Genomic DNA, 15,545 nt, shown 5'->3' with positions numbered 1-15,545 from the left:
GAGAACCAGCTCTCTGGCATCTCTTCTCATAAGGACACTAAAGCTATCAGTTCAGGGCCCACCTTTATGACCTTCATTAAACCCTAATTACCCTTAAAAGCCCTATTTCCAAACGCAGTCACATAGAGGGCGAAGCCTTCAACTTAAGGGTCTTAAGGGGGCATGATCTCATCTCTAACCCAAGCACACGTTGAACAGCGGGCTCAGTAAGTCCATTATGATGCATATATAGACCGAAATACCAGGCAGACATTAAAAACCATGTGTTCTAATGCTATTTATTATCACAATAAATAACTCACTGCAAACGACTGCATGAAAAACGTGGGTTCCAGAGCACCATGTATAAAATGATCCCATTTATGTAAACTGTAAACATACATCCACACGCTGATGGACAGGCACGTTTGGGGAGGGGTCTGGAGTGATCACCCAAGTGGATGGGGTTGGGGGTGGTTTCCTGTATGTTTTACAATAAGCATTTATGACTTTTACAAAATCACCGAAGCTATCACTTTCTCCATTTACAAAACAGAATTATTTGTACATAGAGACTTGACGTCATTTGGCACACCTTGCTTTTCTCCTGGAGAGCACAGATGCCGCAAACAGGAGCAGACCCGCCTCCCAGACTCCCGCCTGCCCCGTCCCTCCCCTGCAGGTGGCACTGGTGGGCCGGGAAGGTGCTGTGGGCCCCAGGACGCCTCGCACAGCCCAGGCCAGAAACCCGTGGCCCTGCTTCCTCGCGCAGTCTGTCATTCTAGAAGACTCTCTCCAAACCACTCTTCCAAAGAGGGTCATGCCAGGGAACAGCAGCGAGGTCATTTTCCAGTCATTCCGCAGGAAGCCACTGAGCCGCCCCCGCCCCCGCCGTAGACCTCCAGGCCTGGCTTCCTTCTCCTCCCCAGGTTACCTGCTCAGGGCCAGCATGTCTATCAGGCAGCATCCAGCATCCAATCACAGTTACAAGAACCTTCCAGAACACCCTGCGAACTGTGGATACCCACGGGTGGCCCCATTACGCCTCGAGCAGGGCGACCTTGTGGTCCGGCACGGCGTCTTCTCTGATGTTGCAGGGCTGGGCCCCTGGCTGCTGCCTCAGGTGTTTCTCTGCAGAAAGTACAAATGATTTTTCAAGCACTGAAAGCTCAGAAGTGAGGATGGGTCAGTTCACGGGAAGGGATTAACGGGGGCCTTTCAGGGTTCTAGAAGGTGCGCAGGAAGGAGCTATGGGCCACTCAGGCCAGTGTCACTAACTCCCTGAGGGTCTCAGCTGAGTCTCTGTGAGCGTATTTTTCAGGTGACTAACGGCCCTTTCTTACCGCTCGGGGTACCCTCCCATCCCATGGCCAGGCCACAGTCTGCTTATCCACCTCCAGTGCACTGCATCTGAGCTGCTTCCTTCTAGCAACGACATGGGTGAATCTCCCTGACATCACATTGAGCCAACGAAGCTGGTACAACATCCGCCCCCCTCACTCTCACGGAGCTGACTCTGCTGCAGCTGTGGCCTCAGTGGAAGAGGAAGAGGCCCGGCACTGGGGCCTGGGACCCTCTGGCCCCTGCTGTGTGGCCTGGGGTGGATGCTCTGCATCGCTGGCCCATCCTCTTGTTGACACCTGCTGCAGCTCAGACCTCCAGCGATTGCTGTCTCAGGGCTCAGCACCCACCCTGCTCCTGTCCCTCCCGTCCCTCCTGTCCTGGGGCTTCTGGATCTCCTGACCCGGCCCTGTTCTATCCTGGTCCTAATCCCTCGGGGTGTGGACTTCCACTGGAAGGATATTCTTCCAACCTTCTGCATGAAAAATGTGGGTTCCAGAGCACCAGGTGTGAAATGATCCCATTTATGTAAAACCACAAACACATATCCACACACTGACAGGCAGGCACATACGCATGTTTGGGGGAGGGGTCTGGAGTGATCACCAAAGTGGACTGGGGTGGAGGTGGTTTCCTGTTTTTGTTTTTGTGTTTTTTTGAGACAGAGTCTCGCTCTCTCACCCAGGCTGGAGTGCAGCGGCACGATCTCGGCTCACTGCAACCTCTGCCTCCTGGGTTCAAGCAATTCTCAGCTTCAGCCTCCCGAATAGCTGGGACTACAGGTGCCCACCACCACACTCAGCTAATATTTGTATTTTTAGTACTGATGGGGTTTCACCACGTTGGCCAGGCTGGTCTCAAACTCCTGACCTCAGGTGATCTGCCCACCTCGGCCTCCCAAAGTGCTGGGATGACAGGCATGAGCCACCGCGCCCAGCTGGTTTCCTGTAGTTTTTACAATAAGCATTTACGATTTTTATAAAATCACCGAAGTCGCAGGATGTCTGACTGTGCCCACCTGCTTCCTCCAGGGTGGAGAAGTACTGGAACCCCTTCAGGTCAGCGGACAGCAGGACACGGAGAACAGGGACCTGAAGGACAGACAGACTTTAGCCAGGGCAGGATGTCCCTCTCTAGCACACAGCAGGCAGCCTGGTGGACACACAATCTCAGAGTCTCCTGGAGAGGCACAGCTTCACCTCCACACCAGCGAACGGTGAGAAAAAACGCAGCCCCAGGGGAATGCTGTCAGAGGAGGATTTTTTTTTTTTTTTTTAAATTTTTTTGTTTTTTTGAGACAGGGTCTTGCTCACTGCTCAGGTTGGAATGCAGTGGCATGATCATGGCTCACTGCAGCCTCAACCTCCCAGGCTGAAGTGATCCTCCCACCTCAGCCTCCTGAGTAGCTACAGGTGCACGCCACCACGTCCAGCTAATTTTTCCTATTTTTTTGATAGGGTTTCATTATGTTGCCCAGGCTGGTCTCAAACTCCTGGCCTCAAGTGATTCTCCTGCCTCGGCCTCCCAAAGTGCTAGGATTACAGATGTAATCCTGTAATCCGCCTGGCCCAGAGAAGTTTTGTTTTGTTTTGTTTGTTTTTTGTTTTTGTTTTGTTTTGTTTTTGAGACGGAGTTTTGCTCTCGTTACCCAGGCTGGAGTGCAATGGCGAGATCTCAGCTCACTGCAACCTCCGCCTCCCAGGTTCAAGAAATTCTCCTGCTTCAGCCTCCCGAGTAGCTGGGATTACATGCATGTGCCACCACGCCCATCTAATTTTTGTCTTTTTAGTAGGGACAGAGTTTCACTATGTTGGCCAGGCTGGTCTCAAACCCCTGACCTCCCACCTTGGCCTCTCAAAGTGCTGGGATTACAGGCATGAGCCACCATGTCTGGGCCAGAGTAGTATTTTTTTAAGTGAATCATCTCCAAAGACCATGAAGACATGTGCTCTGCAAATATGACACAGGATGTAACACTTATGAGCAAAGCTCTGAAGGCACATGCCCAAATCTGAAGCCTGGTCCACCATCCTGTGTGACCGTGGGCAGGTTACCTGGCTTCTCTGGGCCTCAATGACCTCTTCTGGACAAGTGGATGAAGACAACCCTAGCCGGCCGGGTGCAGTAGCTCACGCCTGTAATCCTAGCACTTTGGGAGGCCAAGGCGGGCGGATCACAAGGTCAGGAGATCAAGACCATCCTGGCTAACAAGGTGAAAGCCCGTCTCTACTAAAAAATACAAAAAATTAGCTGGGAGTGGTGGTGGGCGCCTGTAGTCCCAGCTACTTGGGAGGCTGAGGCAGGAGAATGGCGTGAACCCGGGAGGCGGAGCTTGCAGTGAGCTGAGATCACGCCACTGTACTTCCAGCCTGGGCGACAGAGCGAGATTCCATCTCAAAAACAAAAAAAAGAGGGAGGCTGAGGCAGGAAAATGGCGTAGACCCCGGAGGCGGAGCTTGCAATGAGCTGAGATCTGGCCACTGCACTCCAGCCTGGGCGACAGAGCAAGACTCCCTCAAAAAAAAAAAAGATAGCACTAGCCTCAGGGGCCAGGTTGGGGATGAATAAAACCCTGACAAGTACCAGCTGTGGCCCACACAGGGAGTATACGGTTCAGTTAGCCTCCTGTTTCATGGCTAGTTCATGAATGTCTCCTCTCAGTGCCTGGGGACACGCCCTAGTCCCCCATGTTCTGCCATCTAGGACTTGGCAGGGAGCACACATTTAATTACAGCAACAGAGACCCCTGCCTCTCTGCAAACACCGGCCACACTCCTGCGATGTCGACCCTGCAGCGCTCGGAAGGCTCCCAGGTGAGGCCTAAGATGCAGGGCCCGGGACCTGGCCCTTACATTTTACCTGCAGCTCTGAACAGGACGGCCTCCATAGAAACCTGTCGTCTTCTTCAGTCTCTGGAAGCCCTGACAATAAGTTTTTCACGAAATTCTATGCGCACCTGTTTTTGTTTTGTTCTGAGATGGAGTCTCTGTCTGTCGCCCAGGCTGGAGTACAGTAGTGGGATCTCGGCTCACTGCTACCTCCACCTCCTGGGTTCAAGCAATTCTCCCAGCCTCCCATGTAGCTGGAATTATAAGTGCTCACCACCACACCTGGCTAGTTTTGTTTTTGTTTTTGTTGTTGTTTTTTTTTTTGTATTTTTAGTAGAGATGGGGTTTCACCATGTTGGCCAGGCTGATCTCGAACTCCTGACCTCAAGTGATCTGCCCGCCTTGGCCTCCCAAAGTGCTGGATTCCAGGCGTGAGCCACCACACCTGGCCTCACCTGTCTCTTTTTGTTTCCTAAAATACAATTCCCCTGAGAGCAGGGACTGACCCTCATTCACTGTGTGTCCCCAGCACTGAGGACAGTGTGGCAGTGACCACCAGGGAAATGAAGCCATAACGTGACCCTTCAGAGGGCTGGGGGCCACCACTCCCCATTCCACAGGGAGGGACGAGGAAGGCCAGATGGGAACGAGAACTGTTTAAATCAGAGGCAAAGCCAGCACTGGCCGAAGGGCCGTCCAGTATCACAGCCCAGAGATGTCACATTCACCACGGGAGGCAGGCACAGGAAGGACTTGAGGCAGCTGCTAACCCCTAAGGCAGCCCAGCGCACACCCACCTGCAGGCCCACGAAGACCAGGGTGACGCCCTGCTTCTGGAAGTCCTGGAGGAGCTCGCCAAGCCCCAGCACCACGGTGTAGTCGATCCTGCAGACATGGGTGCACTCCAGGACCAGGCAGCGTGGCGGGGAGACTGGGGAGACAGGTCCGAGCCAGGTCATGCCACGCAGAGCAGCCCAAAGCCGCTCCGCAGAGGCCAAAGGAGGCTCTGGCCAGGGGCAGGGGACAGAGAGGCCAGAGTGCTCCATCTCGTGGGGACTGAGTCACCCAGTTGGGGGATTCGGGTGGCAGGACCAGAGATACAACTGTTTGATGACAGCAGCAGCTGTTTCCCTCCTAGGACTCACAGGCCCTTGGCTCCCCTAAAATCAACCCCCCAGAAACAGGAAGGGGACTTTAGGGGCAGAGAAGGAGCGGTATGTGGGGAGCCACCGCCCTTGCTGCAGCAGTCACTGGCTGAGGCCCACAGGGGACAGTCCTGCCCACTCGGAGACGCCTGAATCCTTGTGGACTGGAAAGTGTCAGGGACAGGGCCTTGGGGTCCTGAACAGCTGGGAGTGGAGGGCAGAGGACAGGGGAACGACCTCAGACCACCTTGGCCCCCGCCCATGCACCTTCCAAGGCCCGGCTTAGGATCTCCTCCCGCAGAGCCTCCATGGCAGGGAACGACAGGCCGCTGGCCGGCTGCAGGACCAGAACCGGCCCTTCTGACACCTGCAGGGAGGAGTGAGTCCTGGAGACTGGGCAGCCTCCACCAGGCTTGGCCTGTCCCAAGCAGGAAGCCCCCACCCAACCTAGCACACTGGAGGGAACCGGGAGTGGGGTGCTAAGGGGAGACCCCCACGGCCCCCACACAGTGGGAGAACACCATGGTTTATAGCGGGGTGGTTGCCCGCCTGCCAGCAAGCGGTCCCCTTCAGCAGCGCCCATGACCACCATCACCCCAGACCCTCAACACGTAAGACCGTGCCCAGGAGTCCTGCCCCCAGCGCACTCCCCACTCAGAGGCCACGGCAGGGTACCTTGGTCTCGGGCCTGGCTGCGGAGTGCAGAAGCATGAGCAGAGACACCAGGGCCCCGGCCAGGATGCCGTACTGCACCTCCCAGAAGCACAGCAGGAAGGTCACGCACAGGGGCAGCAGGTCCAGTCCTAGGAGAAGGGTGCTGCTGAGGGGCGCCTGGCAGCCACCCAAGCCCCCAACATGGCCCTGCTGACCAGTGGGAGCTTTCTGACCCCCACATATGAGTAAAGGTGCTCATGGACCCAAAGCAGCCCCCGAGGGGACTCCTGAGGACTTGGGGACAGCAGCTGCTGACCAGGCCAGGCTTCAAGTCGAAGGAAGGAAATGCCCGCCTCATCCGAGCTGAGCGCAGGTGAGACCCGCCCGCTCGGTCCCTCCTCATCCGAGCTGAGCGCAGCTGAGACCTGCCCGCTCGGTCCCTCCTCATCCGAACTGAGCACAGCTGAGACCTGCCCGCTCGGTCCCTGGCCTCCCACCTCAGGGAGGGAAGTGGCAGCAGCTTGTTAGGGCACAGAGCTGGCCTGAGGAGTGGGGCAGGGACCACGTGAACTCTTGAGACCTGGCCAAGAAGGTGCCCTGGGGACAAAGTGCATGGGCTCAGGCCTGGCGGGGATTCCACCTCACGTAGGTCAGGCCCGCCCCACCCTGGCTAAGCCTCGGTTTCTAGCGGTAGCGACCATCCCATTCCACGTGGGCATATTAACATGTTTCAGGGCTGTTCTAAAGCCCCAGCGCACTGGCATGTGAAAGGCCCTGGCATGCGACAGGCATGTAAGAAAATTATCCGTCCTTTCACCTGGCAACTTGCTGGGGCTGACCAGAAAATGCCAAGTCAGCTAGGTGAACCCACTGCATGCTTCTTCCACAAAAGAAAACAACATGTGTTAAGTTAAAGGAACTGGCAGTCAGGGCCCGCGTGCAAGGCTGTTCCACTGCCCCTGCTGGTCACCAGGCACATCTCCCGTCCCTCCCCCAGCTGGGCCGGTGGCTAGAGGCAGCAGGGAGGGTGGGAATGAGGGCAGGGGGATCAGGAGGAGACTCTCCCCCGGGTCAGTGCTCCCCTCAGGACCCCAGGTATCAGGACAAGGAGCTCCAGCTCTTCCCACTGAGCCTCTGGACCATCTCTGGGGCCATCTCCTGGCCATCCACTCCTCTGTTCCGGGACTGCCCTAACTTCCCAGCCCCAGCCCCGCAGCAGTGGCTGCAGGAAAATGGTGTAGCACAAATGACATTCTCCGCGTTCAGACACTGCATCACAGTGCTCTCCCGGTAGGACAAGAACGTACTCTTAACGCGCCAGAGCGTCCTGAAGATCTTGGTGTCGAACAGCGGGGCCACGGCCATGATGATGACGGCGGCCAGGGCGGACTTGGGGATGTAGTAGAAGAGTGAGGTCAGGTAGTCCAGAGACAGCAGCACCAGCACTCCTGCGGGGCGCGGGAACACGGGTGACCTCGGGGGCGCAGGGTCCCCCCAGCACGCAGCATAGCAGCCTCCTGTTCAGCGGAGCCCACTGGGGACGGGGCAGGGGTAGGGCGACGAGTGCCAAGGCCCCCAGCCCCTGCTCAGTCTCCTGTGGTCCCCCCACTCCTCTGTGGCCCCCCAAGTCCCTGTGCAGTCCCGGGGCACGCGGCCCAGGAGCCAAAGGGACGTCTCTTGGGCCCCCTCCTCCCTTTCTCCCACTCTCAGGGCTGGGGGCACAAGGGGAAGATGCAGGGCCTCACCCGTCACCAGGCCCCCCGCCGGGGTGCACACCCCCGACTGAGAGTTCACGGCTGTCCTGGAAGGCAACACAGGGACCGTCAGTCACCAGAGGCCAGGAAAGGGGAGACCTCAGCCCACACCCTGTGGCCGTTCTTCCGAGGGGACGTCAGCTCCCAGCACAGCTTAGGAAGCAGGCGGGGACTGCGAGAGGGGCAAGGCAAAGAGACTTAGGGTGCAGTCACAGAGCGCTGTGCTCAGGCCACCCTGACTACAGGAAGCAGTTCAGGAAGCACACGTCCTTTCGGGTTCCTGCCCCCGTCCAGGTGGGGGCCCCACACCCTGCAGGGCGAGCGTCAGCAGCTGGGGCACCGGGCACTGCCAAGCGGTGCCTCCTTCTCTCCTTTAAGCCACAGATCACCCCCATCCTGTTGTCCTGACTGAGGAGGGGCCCTAGGGTGTCTGGGCTAAGCCTCACGCCTGGCTTCTTCAGGGCAGAGCTGCAGCCCTTCCTGTCTCCACGTCCTTTTAGGAATTGACTCTAGCACCAGGAGCCAGAAGGGCTTTGGCGTGCTGGGAACTTTCCAGCATTTGTTTTAGAGACGGAGTCTTGCTCTGTTGCCCAGGCTGGAGCGCAGCGGTGCAGTCACAACTCACTGCAGCCTCAACCCACTGGGCTCAAGCGATTCTCCTGCTTCCGCCTCCAGAGTAAATAGGATAACAAGGGTATACCACAATGCCCAGTGGAAGCTTCTAGTATTAAACTGCAGGACCATCTACGAGAGTAAAGAAACAGAGGACACCCTGGAGGACAGCGGGGTGACCCCCAGCCCTGCCCCTCCACGGAGAGTTCACAGCGGAGGATGGGGCGCCAGGGTCAGGGCAGGCAGACTCCTCGTCAGGATAACACCGTAAAGGCATCCAACGTGGACAAACATAAGTGGAAGACACGTCACTCACCGTCCAAAGCTGCCTGTGACTGGGTAGGCGGAGACGAAGGAGCCCAACACATTGGTGAGACCTGGGGAGGAGGCAAGACAGGCTGATCGGGGAGGGTAGGCACACAGGACGGAGGGAAAGGAGATGGGGAGGGGATAAAAACCCAGAAGGGAGGCGGGAAGGCAGGGCTCGGGAGAATTATCCTGGGGGCCTGAGCCTGTGCACTCTTTCAGGGAAGAAAACAGGCCACACTCTTGCAGATGTAGAGCCTAGCAATTTTTTTTTTCCTTTTTGAGACAGAGTCTGGCTCTGTTGCCCAAGCTGGAGTGCAGTAGCACGATCTCAGCTCACTGCAGCCTCCGCCTCCCAGTTCAAGCGATTCTCCTGCCTCGGCTTCCCGAGTAGCTGGGATTACAGGCACGTACCACCACGCCTGGCTTATTTTTGTATTTTTAGTAGAGACAGAGTTTTGCCATGTTGGCCAGGTTGATCTCAAACTCCTGACCTCAGTGATCCACCTGCTTTGGCCTCCCAAAGTGCTGGGACTACAGACATGTGCCACCACACCTGGCTAATTTTTGTATTTTCAGTAGAGATGGGGTTTCACCATGTTGGTCAGGCTGATCTCAAACTCCTGACCTCAGGTGATCCACCTACCTTGGTCTCCCAAAGTGCTGGGACTACAGGCATGAGCCACCACACCCAGTTAATTGTATTTTTAGTAGAGACAGGGTTTTGCCATGTTAGCCAGGCTGGTCTCAAACGCCTGACCTCAGGTGATAAATCCACCTCCGTCTCCCAAAGTGCTGGGATTACAGGTGTGAGCCACCACGCCCAGCCAGATCCTAGCTTTCAAACACTTCTCACCCAGCCTCTCCTATGTGACTAGGACATGCCTTCCCCAAGCAGAACAGAGGGGAGCATCTCACCGCCCAGGAGGGGGTGACAGCTGAGACGAAAGCGCCCATAAGACAAACCCTACGTGCTCGGGAGGTCAGTGGCTGCCCACAGTTCTCCACCCAGTTCCTTTCAAACCCAGCACTCCTTCTCACAAGACGACAGCCACAGTGAGGCCAAGGTCATGGCTGGTATGCTGCCTCCCCAGATGATGCCGGCTGCCGACAACAAAGCCCACGCCTGCAGCATCGCTGAGGCCCGAGAACAGGGATCACTGCTCAGGTTGACCCCACGCTCCCACCAGCATCTGTCTCACCTGGAGGCACCACTAAAACCAGAATCCCTCCCGCTCGCTAAGACCCACAGTGGGTTCTCAGGTTACAAAGGTGCAGGGCCTGCTCTCAAGGTAGCTTGGGCTGGGGCCAACTCAGTATCAGGGCATCCCGGGTGACATGGCCCAGCTCACAGCCCTGAGAGAGAGGGGATAGGACAAGGAAATGCAGGCGTGGGAGGTCTCAGCAGAGGCCTCCGGTGACCACAGGCTGCACGGGATCATCCTCACTCTGCAACAGCTTGGGCTGGGGACCCAACTCTGTGAGCCAAAGCTGACCAGGGCGACCCCTCCCAGCTTGGCCTTTACGGGCTGACATCAGCCAGCTTCTTGCTGTGCGGCTGCTAAAGCCTACCTGGCCTGTCTGAGATCAAGGAATCCCATGGCTGTCACAGTAACCTTGACCTTCGCTCTGTCTGCGTTGTATCCCTGGAACTCAGCATGCCATCAGAATAGTTCTGTGGTATTTTTAAAGTAATGGGAATAGGGCCAGAGGCTGTGACTCAGGCCTGTAATCCTAGCACTTTGGGAGGCCAAAGCAGGCGGATCACCAGAGGTCAGCAGCTCGAGACCAGCCTGGCCAACATGGCGAAACCCTGTCCTACTAAAAATACAAAAATCAGTCGGGCTTGGGGGCAGGCGCCTGTAATCCCAGCTACTCAGGAGGGTGAGGCAGCAGAATTGCTTGAACCCAGGAGACAGAGGTTGCAGAGAGCCGAGACCGTGCCACTGCACTCCAGCCTGGGCGACACAGCAAGACTCCGTCTCAAATAACAATTATAATAAGTAAAGTAATGGGAATGGGATGCTCTGGGAAATCACATTTGGAAGATTTACTGGGAGGCTTCGGGGAGGCTGTGGATTTTCTCGGCCTGGGAGTGTGTGAGTCCTAGGAAGCCCGAGCTCCGCCACTCAACTAGACAATGCCCCGCTCTCCATGGCTCAGAGAGGAGCCCGGGCAACGTCCCTTTGTGACCCAACCTGGGTCACTCACTTTGCTGTCAAGAAGCCAAATGGCTCTCATGAAATTGTCAGGGTGGACACCCCTTGGGAAGAAGCCCATGGTGCTTCCTGGGTTACCCTGCGCCAGTCTCATGAGGGGCGAGAAGGAAAGGCAGGAAGGCCTGGGACCCACGATTCAGTCACGTTAACTGAATTTAAGATTCACACTGGGCCGGGTGCGGTGGTGGGCGCCTGTAATCCCAGCACTTTGGGAGGCCGAGGCGGGCGGATCACAAGGTCAGGAGTTCGAGACCAGCCTGACCAATATGATGAAACCCCATCCCTACTAAAAATACAAAAAGTAGCCAGGCATGGTGGCACGCGCCTGTAGTCTCAGCTACTCAGGAGGCTGAGGTGGGAGAATCGGATGAACCCAGAAGGCAGAGGTTGCAGTGAGCTGAGATGGCACCACTGCCCTCTAGCCCGGGCGATAAAGCAAGATTCAGTCTCACACACACAAAAATATATATATATTCACACTGTGGTCTCAAAATATACCACTAAGAAGTCAGCCTGCAGAGATTAACAAGAGGAAACTAAACGGTGAAAGCGGGCATGACCCCCATCCACAGGCAGGCAACTTGGGGCCCCCAAGTCTTCATGAATCCACCTGCCCCTGCCTGGAGGGAGGCACAAGGCAGGGTGCAGGCACAATCAGAAGACTCCTCTGGACTCCCCCGGCCACAGCCTTCAGCTCTCGACCCCGTCCCTGGGCACTCCCTCCTTGAGGTGGGACATTCCAGATGTTCCTGGATCTAGGCCAAGGCTACAGACCTCAGGGTCGTGTACACAGCACAGGTGCACAGTAAGTGGTAGGACAGATAGCAGATGTCAGCTCCTTATTCTTAGGGGTTAAACTGAGCAGTGTGGAGGTCTGGGAATGAGTTCTTATTAATATTCCAGAAGAGCCAGGCGCGGCAGCTTATGCCTGTAACCTCAGCACTTTGGGAGGCCAAGGCAGGCGGATCACCTAAGGTCAGGAGTTCAAGACCAGCCTGGCCAACATGGTAAAACCCCGTCTCTACTAAAAATACAAAAATTAGCCAGGCATGGTGGCACACACCTGTAATCCCAGCTACTCAGGAGGCTGAGGCAGGAGAATCGCTTGAATCTGGGAGGCAGAGGTTGTAGTGAGCCGAGATCGCGCCACTGTACTCCTGCCTGGGCAACAGAGCAAGACTCCGTCTCAAAAACCCAAAACAAAACAAAATATTCCAGAAGAGCCCATCTGGGGCCACCTCTGCCCTCCCAGTTCATCACCACCATCACGGTCTTCCTACGACGCAGGAGACACAGAGGGGCAGGCCTGGGTCCCTGGAGGCCCACAGGGGTTCTTCCCCACAGCTGGGGTCTTACCAATGGCCAGCAGCTCCTGGTTGGCATCGATGCGGTAATTATTCTGAGACGCTAAAGGGAACCAACAGTAAAGACATGGTCACTGATATTCAACATCACTCAAAAAGTATTCACAAAATGTAAAACAGATTATGAATTTCTACGTATGGCAATAAATTTTGTAAATGTAACTATACGAATACACATCTAAAATATTCATATATATGCGCATGTAAACATGTGCTTGAATGTATCACAGAGTGCAAACAGGTACAGTACCATGTAATCAGGCCAGGTACAGTGGCTCACAGCTGTAATAGCAGCACTTTGGGAGGCCAAGGCAGGAGGATCGCTCGAGCCCAGGAGTTCGAGACCAGCCTGGGCAACATGGCAAAACCCCATCTCTACAAAAAAATACAAAAATTAGCCAGGCATGGTGGTGTGTGCCTATAGTCCCAGATATTCAGGACGCTGAGGTGGGAGGATGGTTTGAGACTAGGAGGTTGAGGCTGCAGTGAGATGAGATCGTGCCACTGCACTCCAGTCCGGGCGACAGAGACCCTGTCTCAAACAACAAGAAGAAAACATGTAAACAGTAGTTAATTGTGGTAGTAAAACAGATTACAGGTGATTTGTCTCTTCTTTACTCATTTCTGCACTTTTGACATTTTCTACAATGAATGTATATTAATAAACATAGCCACTATTAACAATTAAATTAAAACTTTCAATTAAACAGATAATACGGGATCTTGTTCTGCAGCCCAGGCTGGAGTGCAGTGGCACTATCACAGCTCAATGCCATCTCGACCTCCTGGGCTCAAGTGATCCTCCTGCCTTAGGATTCCGAGCAGCTGGTACCACAGGTGTGCTCCAGGCCCAGCTAGTTTTATTTTTAATAGAAACGAGGTCTCATTATGTTGCCTAGGTGGGTTTCAAACTCCTGAGCTCAAGCGATCCTCCTGCCTAGGCCTCCCAAAGTGTTGGGATTACCACACTTTTTATAATAAGAAAAACATTTTATTTTATTATTTTTATTTTTTTAGATGGAGTCTTGCTCTGTCACCCAGGCTGGAGTGCAGTGGAGTGATCTTGGCTCACCGTAACCTCTGCCTCCCAGGTTCAAGAGATACTCCTGCCTTAGCCTCCTGAGTAGCTGGGACCACAGGTGCACGCCACCATGCCTGGCTAATATTTGCATTTTTAGTAGAAATCAGGTTTCACCATGTTGGTCAGGCTTGTATTGAACTCCTGACCTCAGGTGATCCGCCCACCTCGGCCTCCCAAAGTGCTGGGATTACAGACGTAAGCCACTGCGCCCACCGAGAAAAACATTTTAAACTGGAAATCTCTCTGATGACCAGTTGAGACGACTGGAAAGTCTAAGATGGGCCATCTCAGAGAGGTGAGCAGGCCAAGATGTGAGGGGAAGGCACAGGAGCATGGATCTAAGACAGAGGTTGGCAAACTTTTCTTTTCTTTCTTTTTTTTTTTTTTTGAGACAGAGTCTCGCTCTGTCGCCCAGGCTGGAGCGCAGTGGCATGATCTTGGCTCACTGCAAGCTTCGCCTCCCGGGTTCACGCCATTCTGCTGCCTCAGCCTCCAGAGTAGCTGGGACTACAGGCGCCCACCACCACGCCCGGCTAATTTTTTGTATTTTTAGTAGAGACGGGGTTTCACCATGTTAGTCAGGATGGTCTTGATCTCCTGACCTCTTGATCCGCCCCCCTCAGCCTCCCAAAGTGCTAGGATTACAAGCGTGAGCCACCACGCCCAGTCAAAACTTTCAACTAAACAGATAATACAGGATCTTGTTCTGCTGCCCAGGCAGGAGTGCAGTGGCACTATCACAGCTCAATGCCACCTCGACCTCCTGGGCTCAAGTGATCCTCCTGCCTCAGTCTCCCAAGCAGCTGGTACCACAGGTGTGCTCCATGCCCGGCTAATTTTTATTTTTAATAGAAACGAGGTCTCATTATGTTGCCTAGGTGGGTTTCAAACTTCTGAACTCAAGCGAGCCTCCCGTCTCGGCCTCCCAAAGTGTTGGGATTACAGGTGTGAGCCACCATGCCTGGCCCAAAGATAATACTTAAAACTCATCACTTCCTAATGTATTTGGCATTTGGCTACTGCTGATGAGGTTATTTGCACCCACTGTATCTACATGGTGGAGATGCCATAGAATATGGTTGTTCATGCAGATCTCAACCCAGCTCCATGTGCAAAGTCCCCATTCAGCGATGTGACCTCAAAATCAGACAGTAGCATTTACACCATGGACATCAGCAAGGGCCACGAAGCAAAACCTTTTATTTCCACGAAGAGCAGAGGCTGTTACAACACTCACCAGCACACCATGGGGTGGGAGGGCAATGTCTCGTTATAGATCCAGTTTTATCATATGTACATAATACGTATATATCTATCATGAGCATGTATTACGAATTCAAATTTCCAACACTAGTAACCGATAAAAGCAAGCTAGAAAGCAGGCAGGCCTAGCCCAGCCGGCTCACTGGGAGGCCTGGGGCGTGGGTGACAGGTGTCTTACCGAAGGCTTTGGCCACCGCAACGCTCTCCAGGAGGCCCATCAGGGACACCACGGCCAGCCCGGCCCCCATATCCTGAGAGAGGAGAGAGGGATGGTGAGTGGCCTTCCTAAGGGGTAGGACCCAGCAGTGTCCCATGAAGGCAGCAAGGAGCCACACCTCCCCACAGGTAACAGGAGCAAGCGCTTGTCAGCTGCAGGAGGCACCTCCTTGTCTGAAGAGGCGCCAGGTGCTGGGAGGAACACAGCAAATTCATCCTCAGCTGGAGTCCAAAACAGGAGAAGCACCCCGGAACACAAACGTGACATCCCTGAGCTCGCTGAGCCTGCGTCCGACCTGGGATTCTTTAATGACGGAGATGTCCCTTCCTGAGGACTCAGCTGTCCCAACTGACCTCAGACCCCCTGGCACCCAGCAGACGCATCAGGGTAGGGGCCAGGCCAGGGGCCACTGCAGCCTCGGCCACGCCATCCTGGCTCCTGGCTCTGCCCACCTGCACCATCTCGGTGAAGGAGATCGTCCCATTGGCTGTGGTCACTGAGAAGGGCGGGGTTCGGACTGGAGGGAGCCCCTCAGCTGTCTCCCCTGTTAGGATGAAAGGCTGGTATCCAGTCACCTCGAAGGAGTATGCAACCAGGGCCGCGAAGGAGACCACCAGGGCGTTGCGAGCTAGGAGAGAAGGAGAGGTACGTCCAGGACCCTGCTCCTGGCAAGCGTGGGGTAGCGTGGCTGCCTCCAGATTATTGGGGCAGACACCCCAGGGGCAGAAGAGGTCCCCGCTGGGCCACAGTCCTCACTCTGTACTCTGGGAAACATAGCACAG

General features: G+C 55.1%; 1 protein-coding gene across 8 annotated transcripts in view; it reads right to left on the bottom strand.

The window, feature by feature from the left end:
• Positions 1–262: 262 nt before the first annotated feature.
• The window catches only part of SLC26A11 (solute carrier family 26 member 11), a 32,273-nt gene continuing 16,990 nt past the window's right edge, over positions 263–15,545 (bottom strand). For 6 of the 8 annotated variants that reach the window (XM_017951052.3, XM_017951053.3, XM_009191412.4 and 3 more), the window contains 11 exons: positions 15,216–15,391; positions 14,725–14,797; positions 12,195–12,245; positions 8,630–8,690; positions 7,693–7,748; positions 7,255–7,395; positions 5,969–6,096; positions 5,561–5,660; positions 4,946–5,079; positions 2,339–2,411; positions 263–1,110 (listed from right to left, as the gene is read on the bottom strand). In XM_017951052.3, the coding sequence (XP_017806541.3) occupies positions 1,019–1,110; positions 2,339–2,411; positions 4,946–5,079; positions 5,561–5,660; positions 5,969–6,096; positions 7,255–7,395; positions 7,693–7,748; positions 8,630–8,690; positions 12,195–12,245; positions 14,725–14,797; positions 15,216–15,391 (1,085 nt within the window). In that variant the 3' untranslated portion in view covers positions 263–1,018. The remainder of the gene's footprint in view (positions 1,111–2,338; positions 2,412–4,945; positions 5,080–5,560; positions 5,661–5,968; positions 6,097–7,254; positions 7,396–7,692; positions 7,749–8,629; positions 8,691–12,194; positions 12,246–14,724; positions 14,798–15,215; positions 15,392–15,545) is intronic. The other 2 variants (XM_031657847.1, XM_009191415.4) reach the window with 2 other exon arrangements.

The sequence above is a fragment of the Papio anubis genome, chromosome 17, assembly GCF_008728515.1.
Source record: "Papio anubis isolate 15944 chromosome 17, Panubis1.0, whole genome shotgun sequence".
In the NCBI taxonomy this organism is placed as follows: domain Eukaryota; kingdom Metazoa; phylum Chordata; class Mammalia; order Primates; family Cercopithecidae; genus Papio; species Papio anubis.
This window is presented reverse-complemented; position numbering and strand designations above follow the sequence as displayed.